Source organism: Passer montanus, unplaced genomic scaffold, assembly GCF_014805655.1.
Source record: "Passer montanus isolate IOZ18808 unplaced genomic scaffold, ASM1480565v1 scaffold40, whole genome shotgun sequence".
NCBI lineage: Eukaryota > Metazoa > Chordata > Aves > Passeriformes > Passeridae > Passer > Passer montanus.
In genome coordinates, this window is record NW_024368819.1 from 3,245,576 (window position 1) to 3,263,899 (window position 18,324).

Consider the following 18,324-nt stretch of genomic DNA (forward strand, 5'->3'; position numbering starts at 1 on the left):
CATCTTTACATCTGAGTTTATGAGAAACGAATAACATGTATACATTTGGGGTGCAACCAATTATTTTCAATTTTTCAATTTAAATTATTTAAATTATTATGGGACCTCTAAGTTGGAAACCTTGTGCCACAGGAGCCAATTCCACTAATGTAACTCCAACCCTATTTCCAGTTACACACTAGAGTTTGCTGTTGATGGCTCCCAAGGGCTGATACAGGTCTTGATCTAGGTAACCAAGGTCTCTCCCTCCAGAGCTGCAGAAACAGGTCACCATCACTTCCTGGGTAATGTATGTCATTTACTATGAAAACTAGGATTTCCCTTTACATTTGTAATATTCCCAGCCCTGCAGTTAAAAACTGAGTATCAGTCTACCCTCTTAAATCCAAGAAAGTTCCTAATCCTGGGAGAATTTTATTTGCTTAGCTTTTATTATTCCAGATAAATATGTTTGAGGAGATTTTCAATATAACTGCAACACTGACAGTTTTTCACAAAGCTCTATGCTAGCATTGATTTTCAAGGCCAGGAAAAATAAGATGAGTAAATAAAAAACAAACTCTTAGGAATGCAGTTCTCCAGGAATAAAAATACTGAAGGAGTAGAAATGAGCCTCGTTGATATGTTGACTTCCCAAGTCATATGGCAAGCACTTTTAAGGCAGGAAATTTAAGCCCTAGGAAAATTCCCTTTTTGTTCACAGCCACAGTAAACTCTCTGTCAGAGAAATGTTTTCTCGGAGTAGATCTGTGTAAACTTCACACAGCTCAGAGAATACCTCGTTCCTCATGTCAGCTATTCATTTTGTTACAGTAAAAATCTTAATGGCTAGGACAGTTAATGCCAAATTGCTATTTTTATGTAGTTATTTGCCACTAACAAGAGTGGGATTTAACATCCTGACCTGCATTTTCATCTCTCTTCTGAAAGATATTTTTGTGAACTTGAAAAATTCCTCATGTGACCTCACACCAAATTCTAGTTCCAGCTGCTAACTTCACATGCTCTCACCAACCACATCACTTCCTTGGTGCAAGGAGTGGAAAGAAAGAAAGGTTCCAAGCACTCATTAAATGTCTGAATCAAAACAAAATCTTTAACAAAGTAATCACTTCAATGATATGAAAACCACTTAGCATCCATAATCATGATTTCAAGCTTCTTTCAAACAGGGCTGTTAGTGAACAATAAGCACAGGGTGAGGATTCTTTGCCTGTGGGCTATATGTCTGGGTTGTGTTGTGTCAGAAAATCAAAGCTGCAATCCACACCATTAGCAGCTGTACTGAATGATGCAAGGCTTGAAAAAAAAGTACAAAATTGCACATGCTATGTCTATTTAAACTGTCCTATTACAAATGTCAAATACCTGCATATAATTAATTATGCCACAACATTTCTACCTCAGTAAGTCTCAGCTAATAGCCTTGCATTACTCTTGTTTAAACATTTACCAATGAAACTTGTGTACTTTGCTGGACAATGAATTATGATCCTTTTCAGAAATTATCCTTTTAAAACAAAACCTATAATTGAAGCTTAAGAGGAAAATAATGTAATGGAAATGTCCTCCAATCCCTTTTAATTAACAGCACTGCACATAAGTACAAGCTGAGCTACTCATTTCCTCAAGACAATGCCTCTCAAAGCAGAAGATGTTATCTCCCAGAAAATTTCTATATTAAAGTGCTCTGGTTTGTGCTACTTCAGACCACTTCTATCCTCCAACCGTCTTCCCCACTAGTCCAAAGAACACCTGACCTTTTTTCTTTTTTTTAGATCAGTGTGTTTGAGATTAACATTTTGAAGCTCATGTTTTGTACATGCAGACCTCAACACTCACACCTAGTCCATAAGTCTATTTATAACAGTCTAACACTGCCATCTGCAGTGTCAGGTTGAAAGGGGTACAAGACAGGGCACACAGACTTCCAAATAAACACCATCCAAACATATTTAGAAGAACTGCTTCACATAAATGTGTTACTTTCGGACAAGAACACACTTTGGGTCTTGAGAATTTTTAACTTTAACAAAACAAAACAAAAAACACCACCCCCCCAAAAAAAAGCAAACCCAAAAAACAAAAACAAAAACAAAAAAAAGAAATCCAAGTCCAGGACCTCCTTCGTATTTCACAACCATGACATTAACCTGAAGAAATAAAGCACTGTCATTTTAGGTTTTTATAGGCCTTTGACATGTATACTCACATAAGCAGTCCTGTGGATTTCAGGCAGCAAGGTTAGGTACCCACATCTAAACAGTTCTCTTGTTAGATGGCTTGAAGGCATTGCTATTTATCTGAAGAGTTTATTGTAAACAGAAATATGTAAACTCACACCTGTCACTAAAAAAGTTTCTAGACATGTAATGAGTTTAATAAACTTGTCAATGCATTGAATTTTTCCTTTCAATGTGTATTTTTAGATAATAATTAGGGAAAAACCTTCATTTTAATACCTAATTCAGTTTAGTTCACACTCTGCATTGCCTGCTGCAGTACAATGCCAAGGACAGCAACCATCCACTGAACATCATTCAGCTTGCAGTGCTAGAGCTTTGTTCTTATCATTTAGTCCTTCACACTAACAACATTTCCCAAACATTTGCATGGACTGCTACCCATACTGCATTTTGTTGAGCTAAATAATCTATTTTTCCTTCATAATTGTTAAATAGCTTTTGGGCAGATAACTGAGCTTTGCATTGCAGCATATTGAAAACTGAACTCACCTAGCACCCCGCCCTTCCTAAACAACTAATCTTCACATTTTGAGGAAAAACACGGTATTTCCAAGATGGAGCCATAATTTTTATTGCACCAGAGGGTGATTTCCCTAATGAAGACTTGAGAAACACCAATAGATGGCCACCCCAGAGCACATTCCTCCCAGTATTAGCACTAAGGGATGAGAACTGCAGCCAAAATTCCATCAAGCTCCTGCATGTGCAGTTTCCTAATAGCCACCTCCAGCCTGCTCCTTTTCTTTGGACCCTACAAACTGCCCTTAGGAGATATCAAACTTTTGCACTGACTAGACACAGGCTTAGAGCAGAATCCAGGGTGTCAGCTTGTGGCCCTTGAAGCCCTGCTTTCTCAGAGGCAACAGAAGAAAAGGAAAATTGCACATCTTCAAGCTGAAAAGAGTTTAACACAGTGAATAAACCTTACAAAACTCTAAAAATATGGCATTTCACACAATGCTCTGTCATAAACACCACAGACTGGATAGCAGTGTTTAAAACTTTTTAATACTGAGGAGATTGAGGACATATAAAAAAGCGTCAATAAATCATTAAAAATATGAATTCATAGGCATTATAAACAAAATATCACAAGTATTTTTTACCAGCAAGTATATGTCAGGTCATTATCATTTGAGTAATGAAATGTCCAGTGTGCATCAAGTGGCACTTTTTGATACACATTAAATGTGATCACCTCAGTGACAAGTGTTCTGGACAAAATACAATCCTTTAAAATTTGTAAATTAATCTGTTATACAGCACTTCTATGAGATGCATGCAGTATGCAAAACATTTCCAAGTAAGTTCTAGGTGTCTGCAATTCTTATGAGGGCAAAAATAGATTTAGTCCCTCTGTCTCTTTTTTCCTTTAGCAGGACTTTTCGAAGTATGTTCATTTTCTGCTTTTGGTTCCCAGAGTGCATTTTTTACAAATCTAGAAGCAGCTCCTTTATCGAGTTTGGATGCCTTTTTCTTGTCTGCTATTTCTTTGACCTTGTTCATGTATGTTCTTATTCTCTCCTAGGGAGAAAAAAAAAAAAGTATTTCAAACCATTCTCTCAAGATTACTGCTAAAATGAATCAATGAATAGAAGTTCTCCACACTGTACACTTCTAGAACTATAATAACTAGAAGAATAGTATTACTTAAATAAATATACCAGGCCCTTTGCAAACTTGAGACTTCCCTTTAGCATATTTTCCATAATGGGTACCTACCACACCATCTGCATGACACCCGCTATAACAGGAACACAAAGTCCTACAGAGATGCAGACTCTGCATCTAATTTGCAGAGATATGGGAACTGTTCTTGCAAGCAAAGTCAGAAAATGAACTCAGTTTGGAATTTGACCTACATAAAGATGCCAAAATAATATTTTGGTATTTGACACATTTATGGATGCATTATACTGCCTGACTGCTGTCCACAAAAAAAAAAAAAAAAAATTCAGCAAGTCCAAGCAAAGCTAAAAAGGCATCTTACACAAAATTGAAGGTGGTACAAGCATCACACATGCAACTACCCAGAAGTCTAGGGGTTAAGTTCCTGAAATTGTCAAAGGGTCTTATCAAAGAACTTATTTAGGACAGCCTGATGAATTTCCAGCCACATCAGAAGTTCATTTTATGGCCATAAATAACAATACAGGCCTATATCCAGGGAAAAGGGCACGCTTACTTGATCATATCTTGGCCTACCAGTTATATGGTGTTTATGGGGTTATTTTTTTTTTTTGACCAAACTATGACCCAGATTCAGCCCCACAAAAGCATACACTCCCAGCTTAACAATGTCATTTATGTGCCTACTCATCCTCATCTGCTTCTGCAACAAATAAAGAAAATTACTTTGAGAGGGTATTAAGCAGCTTTAAGATGGGAATCCCCCTCTGATAAGTGCCTGCTTCTCTTCACTGATAAGGAAGTACACTCAGAGTAACTCTGCAAAATATTTAACAATTTGGTTTACAGATTTCAGGTATGCATATTTAGCCTAATATGGCCTTTAACTATAGGGCCTTTGGATGTTACTGTCATACAAACAACAGTAATATACATATATATGTACACATATATGTAGTGCTCTACCTGATACCTGAATTACAAATGTGGATTAACAGAACACTTGTGGATACTGCTAAAATAAATTTTGATATGTAACCCACACATTTCTCACAGCCACTGCCACCTCTTTGAAACTGGAACAAAAGTTACAAGACTTACACTACAGAACTGATTTTCAACTCTTCAGTGATCATTTTAAGCAACTGTCAAAAAGTTGGCCACTCTTTCTGAATCAAAAACACAGCTTTAACAAGGAGGACTTTACAGGGTCTGAAATCATGATTGGCCATAATATTTCTTTGGTGACTGAGATGGCTAATGAGAACAGATGGCAAACCTACATGTATTAACATGGGAAAAAGGAGCTGGAAAATGTCAACTTGACATAAGAAATGAATTCTGATAGCCTGAGTGTGAGTTTTGTTAATACAGTTTGAATACCTGTATGTACACCAGGAGAGCAATTCTACAAACAAAATAATCATGACAGAACAGTCTTTTTTAATTCCCTTTCCACATGAACAAAAACATCACAAAGCCTTTGGAAGGAAGAAATGTGCATTCATTCAACCTCGATACTTGCAAAAGGAAAAGAGACCTGAGTAACAATCTAGGCTAGGAAAACATTCACTCTTTCTTCAGAGTTAAAACAACAGTTGTGAAGCAAAATACAAACATAAAATATCCACAGCAGAAGAGATAAAATTTCTTAGTATCACTAAATTAACAAGATATTCAGACACTATATAATATAGGAGGAACAAAAAACTGACAGAAAGCTTGTGAAGTATTAACTGATGCATTTTTAATATGATACAGTCTAGACTACTGAAAAACCTCACAAATTTAAAAATAGAACTATTCTTGATATTCAGGCTAGCTTTCCACATTTTTAGTTCTCTCTCCCATTTCACTGGTCATATAAGGATTACATTTAAGCTAACTATTTTACATCTGCTGAGATTTAATATTTTCATTTATTCAGGAATTAAAATGAGTAGTGAGAAGTTTTGATCTCTGTTTTTTCTTCAGGCTAAATGATTTGGTTTTTTTCAGTCAGCAGAATTTTCAAGATAGCTGGCCTTCTATACTGTAGTCATGCATCTAAATGGAATATAAAGACAAAACTAAAGATTTATTATAGGTCGTAAATATGTCACTAATGCAGAATTACTGGACAATACACATACAACTGGTGCCAAAAAAGCTTTTAGCTTTGTTGCTGAACTGGATTCTTTACTGCTGAGAAAATGAATTATTGGAGGGCTTGGAAGGGGGAGGGGGCATTTTCCCGTCTTTGGTAGTAAATCAACCACACTACTTTTAGAGTCATACAAAAGTAAGAAAAGGCAGCCTCAGAAATTAACATGATTCCAAGTATTTATAAGAAATAAAAAATGCCATACTGGAAGTTATAAATTATTATCAGGCCTGCAACATTTTTCCTTTTAACAGATACAAGTGAAAAGCTGCTCTGCACAGAATCCAATTCTCGACCAAAAGCGGAAAAAAAGAAAAGATGATATCATTCATCATCCTTTTCTAATTTCAGCAGACTCTACAACTTTACTTTAAACAGTACTGTTTAAAAGCAAAAAAAAAATTTACTTTCTTAATTTAGAGAGCCCAGCAGGCATATAAATAGTTATATAACACCATGTAGCACATGCATGCCATTTGAGCAATGCATCATTTTTAAATGTAGATATAAACATTTTTAAACTTCTATTTGGGCTAACCATTCTGCACAGTAGGATGCATGCAGGGTAAGCAACTCACCAGTTCTTGTTTCACTGGATGTTCCTTTGGATTGATTCCCTGGGTAGCCAAGTATACTAAAGAAAAAAAACAAGATTGTTTTGAAACTAAAAGCTGTCTATGACTGAGGATCCTATCAAGCAGTCACATAGGAAAATCAAAACACAAAATCATTAATAAGAATTCTTAACGGTGTCATTAAGTATCTGACAAACTATTATTATTAAATATTGCAGCTAAAATACCCCCAACAACTAAAATGGTTAAACTTTCAGTCCTTTAAAGAACAGAAAAGGTTGCCACAAAGGAACAAGAAACACACTCACACATGTACAAAATTAGCTTTTCTAAATATAGATTTCTTATTTGGAATTTCAACATCATTTACCCTATGGATGGCAATAATGTGGGTCCTCAGGGTAATTAAAAGTTTTTAATTATTTGGCTATGAGATATGACTATTTAGTGCTTGTGGCTGTCTAGCTGTTCAAATGGTAATCATAAATACTATGTTTTCCTTTCTACCACATACTTACCCCAGAACATAGAATTTAATGTGTACACCGAAACCAAATCCAGCTTTGCTTGCTCAAGAGGATCTAACTAGAATGAAAAAAAATATCATATTTGAAGAATTTTAAGCAAGATATGCACAGATTGTGGTAATGTGCACATTTTATAATTGCAAATGTATTAATAAAAGAATACACACTGAAGGAGCACATTTTTGCATCACAAGTTCACCAAGACTGTGTTTATGCCTTATTTCCATGCCATCACAGGACCACTCATTCTCTCCTCTCTGAGCATTCATGTAATTCTCCCATTCTGAAGTTCAATGCCACAGTCCCATACAACCAAAAGTAAAATCTCTTAGCATGAAGCTCTTGGACTACTGCTCCCATAATCAGAAATTAAGTCCCCATTTTTCCACAGAAACTCAATTCAAAATAGTTGTTGCTATCAATGGAAGGGGAAAAAAAGCTTAAAAGTTGCTGAAACACAAACATCAATACACAATCAATGAATGTTAACACTACACATGGCAGACTCTGTCTTCAATGCATGTCAGAATACTTATGGATATAAAGCAAAGGAAGGATAAAGGTAATGAAAGGGTGTTGTTTCCCTTGACTGTCAAAGTCAATTTATTATTTTAGTCCTACATGACTTCCAGAAACTCTGATAACATCATTGTAGAGCTCACTAGTTCTAACATGGATACTGTCAAAAGATCTGTGTTGTCAAGATTGTTTTCTTTATAATTTATTTGTGTAAGAAATCCTCACAGGATAAAGAAGTTCCCTCATGTGTTGCCTTTTTCTTGCCCTTCAGACAGAAATTAGGCTTTACATGTTACAAGACAGAGATGCTTATATGAAATTCTCAGGCACTACCTTGCTCTGATAAAAAGCCACATTTTGCAGGCTTATGGCATAGCTAGAGGAGACAGTTCAGGTTGTGCAAGTCTAGACTTCTGGAATCAGATCAATTCTCACTTCTGCCAGTTCACCTTCACATCTGCTGGCTACACCAGTTCCACAAGTTTGTTTTGAGTCAAAAATGTGAGTGACCTCTCCATAATGGACAAGCATGTTTAGGAAGGTCAGGAATAAGCTATAATGTCCCTGAACTAAATGACTCACCGGTAAAGTTATCAATTATCAGCTTGGAAGAGCATGTGTTGCATTGTTGATGCATCTGGATTTCTTAGAAACGAAAGGACTTAACAGTAAGTGTCAAGTGTAGGAGTAATTTTTGTTATTTTTCAGCGCAGTGGCTGGCCTGACAGACCCTTTTATTTCAGTTCAGGCTGTCAAGTATTTGTGTATTAACAAGGAAAAGAGTTTCAAAAGGAAGATAAGTTACCTTTTGCAAAAGCTCACTCCTAGAAACTGACATCATTGTCTTCAGCATCTCATCTACAGAACCAAGAGACTTTTCAAATGCTCTGAGATAATCATGAATTTCAGTGGGGTATTCTTCCGTGTTATTCTCATCTTCTGACATTTCCATCTGGAAAGTGGAAACAAAAAAAATAATCGTTTTCATTAAGTACCTACAGACTGTAGATACTTAAAAGACTGCAATTTACAACAAAAAGCATTAGCATTCATTCATTAAACATTATAAGAAAAGCCTACATATGAAGAGTTCTAGCAGGTAATGCCAGCAGCAACATTGTTAAAGGTCCTGCAATATCTGAGATATCTCCTAACTCCTGTGCAAAATGGCATGAAGGAGCATTACAATTTACATGACTTTAGTACCTATTCTTGCAACAGTCCTAAAACAGTATTTAGCTTTTATGATCTGTGATAGAAAGAAATTATTTTCATGTTTAAAATAAGTGCTCTATAAATCACACTATAGAAAGAGCTACACCAAGCAGCAGGCAGGACACCAGGAAAAATAAAACCAAAACTAACTAACTAACCAAAAAAACCCCCAAACCACAAACCAAACCAATGGAGACACAGCTTCAGTCTGTCTTAGGAAGAGGCAGTACTTCAGCACCAGTTATGTCATGGTCAGTTCATTTAGGAGTAGGTCCAAAAAATTCCTCTTGTGAACCCTGTATATATAACTCTACCTGTAACAAAGCTGAGTTGATTTTGGGATTTCAAAATACTCTTGCAATCTTGTCAACACATCAGTGCACAGCAATTGGGAAATAAGATGTGAAAAGTCCCAAAGCACCCCTTTTTTGTTCCCAGAATTCACAGTACCATGGTATGGCTACCGCCAAGCCATCTGGCTGCTGGTTTATAATCAATATCTTTAATTCCTCTCACATTATAAATCAGGTGTTATATTGGGGAGTTAATGTTACTTATAGCTATGTTATTTTCTACATCATCTACTGAGCAACTTTTCAAATGTTCTAAGGAAAGAAGAGAAGAAATATGTAGTTTTCCTGCCTATTTGGTGAGCTGCATCAAGAACAGTGGGAGCACCTGGATCACTGCAGACTTTTCTTAGACTCAGAGTGATAATCCCACTCTCCAGGTGCTGAGTACAGAGGCTGCACTTTATCTATGAACACCAAGCCACACAGTCAGTACAAACAGCAAAGAGCTGTCACATCTTTGCAGTTTGTTTTAGATAACGATTTGATCTTTCCCTTTCCCTGGCAAGAGCACGGGATGTGTGAGACAGGTTTCTTTTTATTTATATTGTCTCTTGCAGGTCAAAAAGAAAGAATGATTGTGAGAAAAAACGGTGTGGAGCTACTCAAGCTTGTCTGCAACTTCAGTTGTTTAACCACACCGTGTGATTTCAGAAATGTGATCAGGCAGCTAACAAGCCCAGTTTCACCACTATTGTTTGCACAGTTAAGAATTATAATCCTACTCAGCTGCATGGCTGCTCATCCTGGTCAGAGCTGGTTTTCACACCGAGTTCAGAATCACAGTGCCAACCATGCTAAAGGTCCCCTCCCCACCCCAGCACGTAACCCACACACCATACACATAAGCATTACTTCTGTCAGCTGTGGCAGACCCAAGGAAGAAAGCTGAGCTGCATCCACAAGTTGCTGCCCACAGAAAGGCAAAATACCAATACAATTATTTCTGACATTTACAATAACACTGTTTGTGTTTCGTTCTACCCTCCTGGCCACTTGCTTTATAATCTGCCATGTTAGGTTGATTAAAAAGGTTCAGAAACAATGTTTGTTTTTAATTTTTGGTCATATAATACAGCATTAAAAACCCTCAAAACTACAAAAGCAACTAGATTTTCCTGGTCGTTAATACAGCCAAGTTGGTTAAAAGGTGTGTGTCAACACATTTTCCCTACACTTTCACAAACAGGGAGAGAGGTAATCCAACCCAACAATCACCTACAGATCTTTCCATCACTGCAGTACTTAACCTTCCTACTATGGTCTTGATTTGACAGGCAGGCATGAACATAGTGATAAATTCCAACTTCTCTCTCTCCCTTAATCAGTGTATCCAGCACCAGCAAGAACAAAAAAGAGAACTAACAAAAGCCTGTAGCAAGTATGTGTTACCAAAATTTATTGGAGGTGGTTTACAAGGATAAACAGTCACATATTTGAAATTCTTTTCAGTATACCAAGTTAGGGAATAACTTAACTTAGGGAATAAGACAGAATAAGAATAGGAACATAGAAGGAAAAGATAACAAATACAGCCTGAAATACATTTTGCTATCCTTGCTGTCTCATGAACCAGAAAGAATTATGTTTATCCTCACATTTACTGAGTATTTACTCGACACTATTAGCAAGGGAAGGGAAAAATCTGTATCGGTGTCTTGGTTTGAAAGACAGGTGTCTGCCAAAGAAGGCAGGAACCTCCTTCGGAGTGGAAAAATACGATCCACTTCCCTCCAAATTATTATAAATTTGAAAACATGGGGATGAAAACATGGGAAAGCACTAACAGACCTTTGCTGGTCTGTACGGGGATAACAAGGCGCACAAAAGCAGCAGCGGCAGAGCCCAGACGCGGCCCGGCCGCTGAGGGCCGCAGCCGCTGTCCCGGGGTGCAGTTCCGCTCCCGGCCGGCGGGGGCGCTGCTGGCTGCCGGCCGGGCGCAGCCATTGCCCCGCGCCTGCAGGGGGCGCTGCGGCGCCAGCTCGGCCGCGTCCCCCTCACGCCGTGATGGCGGGGCGGACGGCGAAGCTGCAGTGGGAACTGCAGGGGCAGGCACACCCGGGGGCAAAACAAAATGTAGCACAAAACCCCCGCAGCAGTGTAGCAAAAAAGCCCGAGGCAGCGTCAGAAAACTGCGAGGCTGGGCAGCAGCAGCCGGGGAGACGCGCCCTCCGGGATGCGGGAGGGTCGGGGTCCTGGGCTTTGCCCTGAGGCACCCGGGTAGGTGTGAGGGTCCTTTCCAGTCGGATCGGGTGTTAATTAGGTCCCAGTTCATCAGCTGCTCTTACGAGCACAGGCTCACCTGCGGTAGGAGAAGCAGTGGGAGGACAAAAGCCCCGCAGTGGCAGCAAATCCTCCGGGCAGCGACCACAGACCGGCTTGTCCGACCACAGACCGGCTTGTCCGTCTGTCCCTCCTCCGACAGGGAGAGAGCCGGGGCGAAGCCCAGCCCCTCACACCCCAGCCGGAATCTCACCATATCTCTGCCCTCCCCAAGAAAAAGCCCCTCAGGTAAGAGAGTGGCCAGCCGCACCCTTCCCCACCTTGGCCATTTCTTTTGTCTCTCATAAGTACCACTTGTCACTGTCTCCTACAACAAATGGGACAAAATTCCATGGGAGAAAGAAAAAAGAAAGAAAAGGAAAAATCTTAACCCCCAACAATCGAACTTCAATGGAACAAGGCTGCCCTTTAGCCAGTGTACAGAACCCTTCACTGCTAAGTCTGCTGCTTCTGCCTGGGGAGCGGGAAGAATTTATTAAACTTGTGTTTTCTGTTCACTTCAACAGGAACTAGCAAGTTCCTACTCCTGCTGTGTAGGGACCTCTGTCTTTTCATTACACTGCTGTTTCAGCATAACTAATTTCTAAGAAGGATATACATGCCAACAATGAGGCAAAAGTCAACAGCCTAAAATAATTTTGGTAACCTTAGCAAGAGCAAACTACATTAGAAAACGTGTACACTAGAAACTCCACAAAACTGTTTCTGCCAAAATCAACACACGGGTTGTGTGCTCACACCTGCACAATGACAAAGCCAAGGACAGAAGGGAACTCCACGACTCTCTAAACATACCCAAAAGCTATACTGCCCTCAGGAGTTATGTTTCAGTTATTAAATAACAAACAAATTTTTCCTCAAAGTTCTTCAAGTGTTTCTTTCTGTATTTTGAATAAGCAAAAACTTAAGTCAGTCCCTGAAGACAATGTTAGTTAGACAGCTTTTCTGATTTGAATTTACTGACTTTCAACCAGATTTTATTTGGCACTGAGTTCTCACTTTAAAAATTAACAATTGTAGAAATATTCAGATAAGAGAAGTAATAAAAAATTCTAGCTAGATAAGTAATGCAAACAATGGGGAATTTTAAAGGAAATAAGACAGAATTTTCATTATCAAGCAGTAAGACCTATGATGCAGAACACATAACCTGTGGTTGTGTTACAATGGTAACACTTCAAAGATCTTAAATTTTGAGAATGCACAAAAAGGTTCATAACCCATAAACATAAAATACAAAAGAAATTTACTACTTTGATTAAGGACACTGAGGGGAAAAAAACTGTGATGAAAAATGCTGCACAACTTCCTGACACCAACTTACTAGAAACAAACCTCCCTTTTAATAACCCTGAGCTGCCATGTAATTTTTGGGAAAAAAAAAAACATAAGAATATGTATTTGAGGAAGAAGAGGACTTTAGATTGCAAAAGTAAACCATTTTCATGAGAAAATGTATGCATTGCATTTAGGTCTGTTAAAAAAATGTTTATTAGTTTCCATAGGTGCAAAATTTCTGAATATTGTAAAATTTCTGAAAAATTCTGAATAAATTCTCATTTATTCAGAAAAAGGATTGCATTTTCTGTTTAGAACACAAGGAACACCTTGTTCTCTTTGTAGTCAACATATCAATATACTATAAACCAAAGCAGGTAATACAAACTGCAAAAAGGGAGGGAAATATCAGACATTATTAATGAACACGGAAAAGACACAAACATGAAAAGGAGAAAGATAAAATATGTCATCTTCTGCAGACTATAAAAACAACTACACAGGTGACAATCACAGGCAGTTTGCTGTAGTGTTAACATGACTATTGATCCAAGATACAACCAAGTTAAATGCCATATGAAGGTATTTTAAATAAAAACAGAATACAGATGCTTGTGGACAATACTACTAGCAAAATTAGCTATATTTATCTTCCAGAAGAAAGAAGAGAAGAACTACAGACCCTTTTAAGAAAAGCATACCCAGGAAAAATAGAAATTGCAGTCAATTTTCAGGTGGCTTTTATGAATAATCTTTTAATGTATCTAGAGGTGATTTAACACAAGCCTTCAAAAGCAGTTGCCAGCTGGCTTAAAAAGCAACACCAAACTTCCCTTGCTGCTCACACCCCAGCAAAGCCCAGTCACACTGAAAGATACAAACTGTAATTAGGCCAGAAGCACCTCTGTGAGAGAAGTACCTCTACGTATCTTTTGCTGGAGATACATTGTGAACACAGTGGAAGCTACACGCATATGTCAACATGGCAATAGGAAACCACTTAAGCAGAAATGAAAAATGCTCAGTGTTAGCATCATGCACGTGGTTTTCAACTGGAATTAAAACTGCAAGTTCGGGATAAAAATTGTGTATTTGAAATGTTTTGTAATGAGTAAACAGAAGACAAAAAAGCGATTTAGCATTCTGCTAAGTATTGCAATCCACTCATCATGTTAATTCTTGCGTATTCCTTAAGCACTAAAAGGACTTTTCTTCATACTTAGCTCAGATCCTTTATTTTTTTCAGATTTTTCACCTAATAAAAATCAAGTTTCTTTCTTTTCATGCATAGAGGAAAAAAGCCTACCAGGAACTTCTTGAGCAGCAAAAGACTGTCTTTTTGGACAAATCAGTTTACACACAGTGGGGACAACAATCAATACTGAATACTTCTGTCCTACAAATTTCCAGCAACAGGGAGTGACCTGCCTGCAGTGTGCACCTCCTGTATACTTGCAAACTATGGAGAGTTTACTGCTTCTAAAACCTGCTGCCACTTTCCACTGATATCAGCACCATGAATATGAATATCCAGAATTAAAGCCAAGAGGTTTTTCCAATCCCTTTAAACTGCTGACCTAGTTTCCTTTAGCCACTAGTTCCACAACACATGAAAAAGCACTTCCTTTACTAGAATGTAATTTTCTGTATTTGCAATTTGTGTAGTGCCTCTCTGTACCATTTTGAACAGCAATTCACATGTATTTTTGGCTGGTTTTTATTTGGCTGTGCTAACTATTATTTTTATTTGGCTGTTCACTACTAGAAGTGAATATTTTTTGGTTCAATATAATTTTGTAATTGTGGGATGTTCGTTGTGCTCTTAGCATCAACTTTACTGATTCAGGAAAAAAACATCCCTCTTGGAGCTATGGTGGCCAGTCCATTCTGGTGTACTGTTTGTTTATTTATTTAGAGGAAAAGCAGACCACAGATGAAAAAAACAATGCTAAAAATCTTAAGCCACTTCAAAGAGAAAGGCACTTATCATAAATGTTTGTGTGACTTGTACACTGCTTTTCTGACATGAAGCCTGAAAATTCTACCAATTACTTTCAAATTTCTCACACTCTGGAGAAGAGCTTTGGGTTGAGTGTTTACTCATTTCTTTACCAATGGTCATACTGCCACAGGATTATCAATGCCCAGGTATTTTAGATTTGAAGTGGTTTTTTGTACTTTTAAAACCAAGAATGTGCCAGACACATTTCAATGCTGATTCTAAAATCCAGTTCTTCCATTTCTGTTTGTCTCAAAAATGAGGCCTTTCAATCGGCATCATCTAAAGTTTAATTTGCTACTGGAAGCCCAATTCCACGATGCTGGCAGCAGCTAAGCTTGTGGTCAGAAAGCTGTGACAAAGTGTAAGGAAGGGGACATTTTGACATTTGCAGCAACAGGAGAGCTAGAGATGTTTCATTACAGGGTCCTCATAACTTTAAGTGCCACCTGCCCTTCTGTCAGGTGCTGCTTAACTGCGCTCACAGCCTGTATATGCACACTGCACCTTCTCTTTGAAAAACTTTGCTAAGTTCCCAAGGCTCCTCAAATCGCAACACTATTTTCCCAGTTTTTAACAGGAATGTAACCGTTTACTGCCTACAGTAAACATCCATCCTCAAAAAAAGCAGGAAAAAAAGCCTACAGCCCATGTTGTTTTTCTCACCTACACGTGAGAGCCAGTCGTAAACATGTCATACGTCAAACATTCAAGGCCAGGCCGGATGGAGCTCTAAGCAACCTCGCCTGTAGCGGAAGGCGTCCCTGCCCACAGCAGAGGGGATGGAACGACACGATCTTTAAAATCCCTTCCACCCCAAACCACGCCGCGCCTCCACAAACCGCGTTCAGAATGCTCGCTAGCAGCGGCAGCAGCGCCCACAACGCGTGCACAGCGGGATCCCCGCTTCCCAAGGCCTCGGGACAGGCCCAAAGGCACGGGAAGCAGGCGGGGGTGGCCGCGCTTACCTGCGGGCGGGCGGGCACGGCGAGCGCTCCCGGCACGGCGGCAGCGGGCGGGGCGGGGCCCGGCACCGGCGGTGACGTCGGAGCGGAGCGGGATGCGGAAGCGGCGCTTGGCCTGCAGGGGAAGCGATTCCAGCCTCGTAAATGCGCTTGGTCGGAAGGGAGCCGGGCACTAGGGCCCGCAGATTTGATTTGATTAGGGAATCATGCGCTCGGCAGAGGAGCTGGTGTAAGTTAGTCGCTGGCATGCACGAAAAGCGCACGGCAGGGGGTTTTGCGTAAAGGGGAAGGGGGAGACGGAAGAGAGAAAGGAAGAGAAGAATTAAAGGGGAAAGAGAGAGCGAAAGGGATCCAGCTGATGTTCAGGGCAGGGATACGTTTTATGGCTAGGTTTCCCTGCCCTGAAGCCTCGTTTCTCTCTTTCTGTGTAAATTAGTTCTCATGCACAGTCTGTTCTATCAAGGGTCTTGAGTGGCCTTGATCCCTCCTACAGCCCATGCCCACGTCTTGGCCTCATTCCTGTGCTTATTGTGCTTATCTCCATGAACTTAAGCAAGGATGTTTGTCCGAGAAAAGTGGTGCTCTGCCTCCTCGTGGCCCCCTTCTCCACTCACAACTTGTTCTTCTTCACAGTGTATTAATACCAACAGTCTTTTGTTATTACCAAGAACTCTTGTCTTATGGGATTTCTGTCTGATTCATTGGCTCCACAGCCATGCAGTTATCATGTTTGAGACACACATTGGGCCCTTATCTTCGAGATTCTACAGTGGGGAAGGAGATGCTCTTTTAAAGCATCTTTCTAAAGGAACATGCTTTCCAGCTTCTGGCTCCTGAGTGGAGAAGGTAAACAGCCAGCATGACATATCTCCAGCTGTTCCCAAGCTCTTGCAGTTGCTTCTTGGAAAAAGGGAGGCACAAACTGTGTGTAGAGATGGCCTCCTAAAGCCAGAGATTGCATGGAGTCATCCCAGGGAGTCAACACTGGTTCCTGCCTGACTCTGTACATCTTCACCTCACCCTCAAGTGAGAGTTGGTTTCCAGCTGTGTTATTGTCTGTGTTTCCCACTGTGTTTCTCCACAAGTCCAGAGGAGGCTACCACAAGGATTGGAAAGACAGAGCACCTCTGCTACGAGGGAATTGGTTGTTCAGCCTGGAAAAGAAGTGGCTTAGGGGTGATCTATTTGTGGCCTCCAGTACCTGAAGGGAACCCACAAGAAAGAGCAGGATTTTTACAAGGGCATGTGATGACAGGACAAGAGGGAATGGATCCAAACTGAGTGTAGCTTTAAATCAGGTATTAGGAAAAAATTATTGACTGTGAGGGTGGTGAGACACTGGAGCAGGTTGTCCAGGGAAGGGAATGTCCCATCCCTGGAAATGTTCAAGGTCAGGCTGGAGGGGTTCTAAGCAACCTGGTCTAGTGGAAGGTGTCCCTGCCCATGGCAGGGGATTGGAACTAGAAGATCTCTAAGGTCCATTCCAACCCAAACCATTCTAAGATTCTGTAAGATTTCAGCAAATAAATCTTGGTTCAAAATGCAGTGATTAATATTTCTCCACTGCAAGAGCTCACCGACTGGAAGATTGTAGCAACACATCTGTGGCTGTCAAAGATAAGATCCACATTTTACAGGTTTTACATTCTGATAAATAGTAAAGCAGAAGTCAGTATCTGCATCAACAGCATTGACATTACTTGCCAAAGACCTGTTTTTGCCTCCTGTTCACAATCTCATCTGAAGCTTATTGTAACAGGTTTTGCAGCCTATCCCCTCCAAGATAAGATCACTGGAGTTCATCATAGTTGAAGAGGGCCTCCTCTCAGCTATAGGTTACCAGGAGCTGACTAAGTTGTGGCTGGTTGCCTGAAGGGAATGTGCTGAGCTGGCTTGCTCAGCAGCAGAGTGTCTAGAGGAAGAGAAAAACAGGTCCTGTCTGGAGAAGGACAAGTTCAAGACTGGGAAAAGTAGAGTTATATCTCTAGGGGAAACAGGAGTAGAACTTGGGGATCTTACCTAGCTTCAGTGCACCTCCCTGCACCTTCAATGCTTTTAAAAATACCACAAAAGTGAGCTTCCTTTTAATAAGCTGGTTTACATAATCTAAGTGCTATACTATGTCAGTTCTAATTAGATCAGTTGTGTACTGCAAATGAGAGTCTCTCTCCCTAGTCCCAGTTGGAAGCATATCTGAAGATCTTCAGATGACATTGTTACTTGTTTACATCTTGTCTCCTTTTTCTTCAGGAGATTTGAAGGTTTAACTTTTCAGTTTCAATCAAAAGTGGCTGCAAATGAATAAAAGCTTGGGTTTTATGAGTATTATAAAAGCAGCAAATACAGGGATTATTTAAGAGCCTTTCAGCCATATGTGGGACACATACAGGTGGTAGAATCACTGGGGTGGAGAATGGTATCTCTACTGTGTGCTAATATTGTGGTGTAATAATAAAATTTTTCACTGCATTTTCCTAGACATTTCTTATTTTCAAAAAACACAGTCTTAATTATTTTCTCATGTTCATTTTTAATAGTACAAGTACAAAATTATGCACTGTAAATAAAAGGGAATTTAGGAGAGTTTTCAAAATG

The 18,324-nt window shown here is 39.6% G+C and overlaps 1 protein-coding gene across 2 annotated transcripts; it reads right to left on the bottom strand.

Annotated features, from left to right (window-relative positions):
* Nucleotides 1-3,232: 3,232 nt before the first annotated feature.
* On the bottom strand, nucleotides 3,233-15,872 carry C1D (C1D nuclear receptor corepressor). 2 transcript variants are annotated; one of them, XM_039718991.1, is made up of 5 exons: nucleotides 15,733-15,872; nucleotides 8,445-8,591; nucleotides 7,112-7,178; nucleotides 6,597-6,652; nucleotides 3,233-3,770 (listed from the first exon to the last, which is right to left on the bottom strand). In XM_039718991.1, the coding sequence occupies exons 2-5, from the start codon at nucleotides 8,589-8,591 to the stop codon at nucleotides 3,594-3,596; spliced, it is 447 nt and encodes a 148-aa protein (XP_039574925.1). In that variant the 5' UTR covers nucleotides 15,733-15,872; the 3' UTR covers nucleotides 3,233-3,593. The 2 variants fall into 2 exon arrangements, with proteins under 2 accessions (XP_039574925.1, XP_039574926.1); XM_039718992.1 differs by lacking the exon at nucleotides 15,733-15,872 and adding an exon at nucleotides 15,431-15,685 and having other exon boundaries at nucleotides 3,273-3,770.
* Nucleotides 15,873-18,324: the final 2,452 nt, after the last annotated feature.